Raw genomic sequence first — 5,230 nt, 5'->3', positions numbered from 1 at the left:
AGGAGACCGAAGAGTTTTAGGAGTGATCAATTCATAGATTCAATTGAAAGTATTTATATAGACTGTTATTATTGATCAAAGTAACGTGCAAATGTAGAATCTTGACCTAATGGCTGATGACGTTTTTAAACCTTATCTAAATGGTAATTAAAAAAAAAAAAATTGTCACTAGTACACACGAAACCTTTTCTTGTTCAAAGCACTCATCTTTTTTTTTTTTTAAAAAAAATAAATAAATAAAATTAAACGAAGTCACAATACGACGCAAACTTTTGTTTTTGCTACAGCTTGTAGATAATACACTATTCTAATTAAGTATGAAAAAGCTTGATTATGGTCTAATTTATTGCTGACGATTGACATATTGGAACCCCGGTGATCAAAAAATAAATAAAATTAAAGTGGTATTGACTCACTATTGTTATTGTTGTTTCAATTATTACTTTATTAGTTCTTTACTTAATTTTCCCTTCAATTTTTCACTTCTTCTACACGTTATCCTTTTCTTCTTTAGTAACCACTCAACAACCCTTTTCTCTTCGTAACAAGATCCAGGTACTTTCTTTTTTTAATTTTATAATTCTGTTTATTGTTCTTTAAAATTTTGTATGATTTTTTTATTATATCAAATATAAGATGAAGATCTCTCTCTTTTTTTAAAAAAATAAAAAATAACTTTTACCTAATAAGAATGAATAATGGTGCTTTATTTTAAGTTAATTCTAGATTTATTATTTTATTTTTCGTTTTATATTAATTTCTTAAACTCAAAAAATTATGAAAGGATTTTTAAAAAAATATTTATTGCTATATGAAATTTGATCTCATTTTGATTAAAATTATAATACTAAAAAATAAAATATATAAATAAATTGAACAAAATTATTTTATAAACATAAACAAACAACATCTTTATTTATCTTTTTTGGTATCAATATCACAAAATGGTTTTTCAGCATTTACAATTTGTCATGAAGAATGAAAATTAGTTGTCATTAAGTAAAGCTACAATTTGGTACTTATTAAAAGCTCAACTCGATTGATAATTTGGATCATTACAGGCTCTAAATCAAACAGTTAATGGGATTCCATATGTCCTTTCCCCTTATATTAATTGACAAACATCCAACAATTAGGCTCTTGCTAAGTTATAACACCTAACTTACATCAACTACAAGAAGCCTTTTTTTTTTTTTAATCTCAATTTTTGTCAGCCAAACAATTAAAGGGTCATGAGAAACTACTTGTAGTTGGTGTAAGTTACATATCTTACAATTTAATTGCCACCCAAAAATTAATTAGATGAAGTTAAATATTTCTAATTAGTACCACAGACTTTTGTATACCGCTTTGCTTAATAATAAATTAATTAAGTGCCACATAATGTCGTATATTAACGAAGTACCACTAACTAGTGTCACGTATTGTTGTATATCAAACCTTGCTTTACTTAATAATAAATTAATTAAGTCACATGTTATAAGGATGGGCTCTTTCTCGATTGAAATAATATTGGCTTGATTGAAAATTCGAGTTTAGAGGTCTGTGTTTCTCTTGATTCTATTGTGTGATTTGGAGAATAAGGTCCAAAAGTATATTAATAAATTAGCATGGCTTAAATAAGCTCTTATTGCAACTTTGATTACTTAACTAAAGGTGGATGCCAAAATGAATTGTGAAGCTTGCTATTTATGGGCTTCATTTTTTCATTACCATTTATTCGTCATTTAAATTTCATTCATGCTTAGTCATTTTCGTTGTCAGTTTCATAAACACTGTATTAATTGTTTACCATACTTATTGAACTTTCATCTTTGCATTGATTTACATGTATACTTGCATCAAATTTCACGCATGCCTAGCCACTTTTGTTAATAATATTACAAGTATTATATTAATTGTTAGCCATACTTATTGACTTTTAGCACAATTTACTGCTTTAGACTAGACTTATTAATTATTATTATTATTCTTGAATAATGGCTCTCCACTAACTCATTTGAAAAGGTATTTACTTATGGGCTAAGGTCCCTCGAATAGGTTAAGCCAAGAATTCAATACAAATTAAATATCACTTTAGTGTACCCGTGCCTTTCAAACCATAGCCCTTAGTGATTGCCCAAGCATAATAGCTTGGATGTATTATAAAATTCATACCTCATGGGTTAGACTAGACCTTTGGACGTATCATCAATTTTTGATAGTAACACCAACTTTATTTGAAGAGTTGAACTATTGACACCACTTCATTAATCTTATAAAATCCATATTTTATTGAAATTACATTTTAAGACAAATACAAATAAAATTAATCCCACTTATATTTTTTCTCTTTAATCATATTTAAAAAAATAATAATTTATTTTGCTAGCACATGTATGATTTTTTTTTTAATCTCCTGCCCCATCTCTCTTCTCTTTTTCATTATAGACGAACAATTGTTCATGGTATGAAACTCCCAATCCCACAGCCGGATTCATAGATTGACTGAAGAAGAACATCTACGTGTATATGCATTTGGACTTCTGGGAAATGTTTCGATTGGTAATGCCCGCAAGCAATTTGTATAATAATTTATTTCCGTTTTATTGGTACATATTTGTTTCCTCGATTTTTTTTTATATTAAAAATGTTATCATTGATACACATGTATTTATTGATTATTTATATGACCGATAAATAGAAACAAAATTACAAACGGAAAACATGTTTATATTATGGGGAAAGGAAAAAAAGGGTATTTTCGACATTATGCGGGTATAATTAGAAAATGAGTTTGAAGAGAATTTCGAAGGGTGCCGACACAGTTGAAACTCTTATTCGATTAAACAATGAGGATAAAACTATTTCCGTTCCAGCCCATGGATTATTATTTTCTACGAAATAATGCACTTCAAATTTGACCAGACAAAGCCACCAGCCCTGGAAGGTAATTACATAATAATTAATTATGGTAAACTATTAATTATAGTCAAAATTTATAAACGAATAATCACCAAGTAGTAATGAAGAGCTTGAGGAATAATACGACGCCCGTATGTATATTCATATTATAAAGTCATTAGCGTATACATTGATTTTTATAAGATTGATGATGGGAGCATGAGGTGACAAATGAACCAATCTGTGTATAGATTATTTGGAATCCTTGCCGTGGTGTCAACTCCGGCAGCGTTGGGTTGCCTTATTTAATAATATTATTATTTATTCTACATATGCAGTGTATGTGTGTCTCTATCTCTTTATTTCATTTCATTTGTTTGACATTTCCTTGAATTTCAACACTCTTCCAAAAGTCAACATGGACCGTAGGCCAGCCTGTTAAAAAGAGTTCTTATCTCTTGCTTGGTGAGCTTCGAAAGAAGCTTCAGTCTACATTTAGTAGAATTTTATTTTATTAGGTTTTAGTCCCCCCGAAAGTTTTGAGTTTTGAAAATTCACAGCAACATTTTTCTTTATCCATTATGTCATCGTCGCGGTCTCAAAAAACTTTTCAATATATTTTTTTTCTTTTACTGTTTTTGTACTCAAACTGCTCAAAAATTAAAAAAAAAAATTCAAGATTTCTATTTTGAGTTTTATCTCAAGGGAGTGCTTGGAAATATCCCGTAGGTGGTCTTTTCAATTCAAATTAACTGCTAATAATCCTCAAATCAAAGCATTGACGAATATTTCACTAAAACAGATAAAATATTTTATCAGGCGAGGAGCCTCTCTCGAAACTCATGCAAAAATAAATATCACCTTTTTTTTTTTACCTCTGTAAAACACAGTCAATGTTTTGTACATAAACATTGCCATATACATGCATGATGTATGCACCTCTAAGTATTGAATATTGATTCTATTAATAAAAGAACCTACCTAGATTTAGCTTTTATTAGATATATATATATATATGATCATAATTAAACGCCGACTATTTATAGGTCAATATAAACCTAAGTTAATCAAATTAAGGTATTAGAAGTTAACAACAACTATATACACACAAGTAGCCCAACTTATTTGACAACTAAGTTACATGTGACACATAATTATAGGAATTAACTAAAGTTAAATTAGGATAAACTATGATTTAAAAAAAAAAAAAAAAGGGAGGGGGGCAAAACAACAACTAAACGGGAAGCCGCCAAAAATGGCCCAATGAAAATAAGGTTTTGCTAGCCAGACATGGGATTGTCAATGTCAAAATACACAGCAAATAGCTTACTATTCTTCAAGGCTTAATTAATTAGTTCCTTTTTTTTCTTTTTGTATTATTGTTTGTCAACGGTCAGAATCGCTGGCTCTTCACATAAATATAGCATCCACCTCAATCTCCCATCCCAGCTAACTTTCAATTTCAATTATCCCCTTTTTAGAGATTACAAACAAACTTACCCTTTTTCATATATCTTCAGAGTACGTCAGATTCATTTGAGCAACATGAGCCCTCCGAAGTTCCATTATGATGATTTTGATCACCAACGTTCGGTGAGGAATGTGAGAGAGATCAACGGCCCTCGCCCATCTCCATTGAAGATCAACAAAGATTCACACGTCATTCACAAGCTACCTTCGTCATCTTCAAACTCATTATTATTGGTTCATAATAATAAGCAGGACCAACAAAGGCCTCCAGTTATCATATATGCTCATTCACCCAAGGTTATTCATACACAGCCTAGAGATTTCATGGCTTTGGTGCAAAAACTCACAGGACGTGATCATGATCACGGAGCTGCACCAAGAACGCAAAAAGCTCAGGCTGTAGTGCTGAAGAAGCCGAAGCAGATGCCTCGTCTCGATCATGATCATCATGACGAGGATTCAGATCACGATCAGAAGCTCGGTGGCGGTGCTGGCGATTGTGGAGGGGTTGATTCATCAATATCCACTTCTCCTATTTTGAAGGCTCCAACGAATCCATTTTTGGCTGATGTGCCACTCTTTACGCCAACGGCATCAACTGATTTCTTCTGCTCGCCGAAGCCCATGTTCAGGTTTCCAGAGTCCATGTACGCTTCTCCAATTAATTCGGCAAATAATCCAATCTCACCGTCACTTTTCGAGTTCATCAAAGGACTCCCCGAGTGTTGACAATGAAATTCAATTAAGTGGGTTCTTCGTATTTTCTTAATTAATCTTGTTCATTGCAAGCTAGGTATAGGTTCACTATATATATGTTTCCTTGTTTTGTTAATCTTTTTTCATCGTCTTTTTTTAGTGTTTAATTTCAGTATTAGCT

General features: G+C 31.1%; 1 protein-coding gene across 1 annotated transcript; it reads left to right on the top strand.

Annotated features, from left to right (window-relative positions):
* The first annotated feature begins 4,349 nt into the window (after positions 1 to 4,349).
* LOC112101140 (VQ motif-containing protein 20-like) lies at positions 4,350 to 5,224 on the top strand. Its single transcript, XM_024191552.1, has one exon. It carries the CDS (start codon positions 4,429 to 4,431, stop codon positions 5,080 to 5,082), a length of 654 nt encoding a protein of 217 aa, XP_024047320.1. The 5' UTR covers positions 4,350 to 4,428; the 3' UTR covers positions 5,083 to 5,224.
* The last annotated feature ends 6 nt before the right edge of the window (positions 5,225 to 5,230 follow it).

Source organism: Citrus clementina, unplaced genomic scaffold (genome assembly GCF_000493195.1).
Source record: "Citrus clementina cultivar Clemenules unplaced genomic scaffold, Citrus_clementina_v1.0 scaffold_2, whole genome shotgun sequence".
NCBI lineage: Eukaryota > Viridiplantae > Streptophyta > Magnoliopsida > Sapindales > Rutaceae > Citrus > Citrus x clementina.
This window is presented reverse-complemented; position numbering and strand designations above follow the sequence as displayed.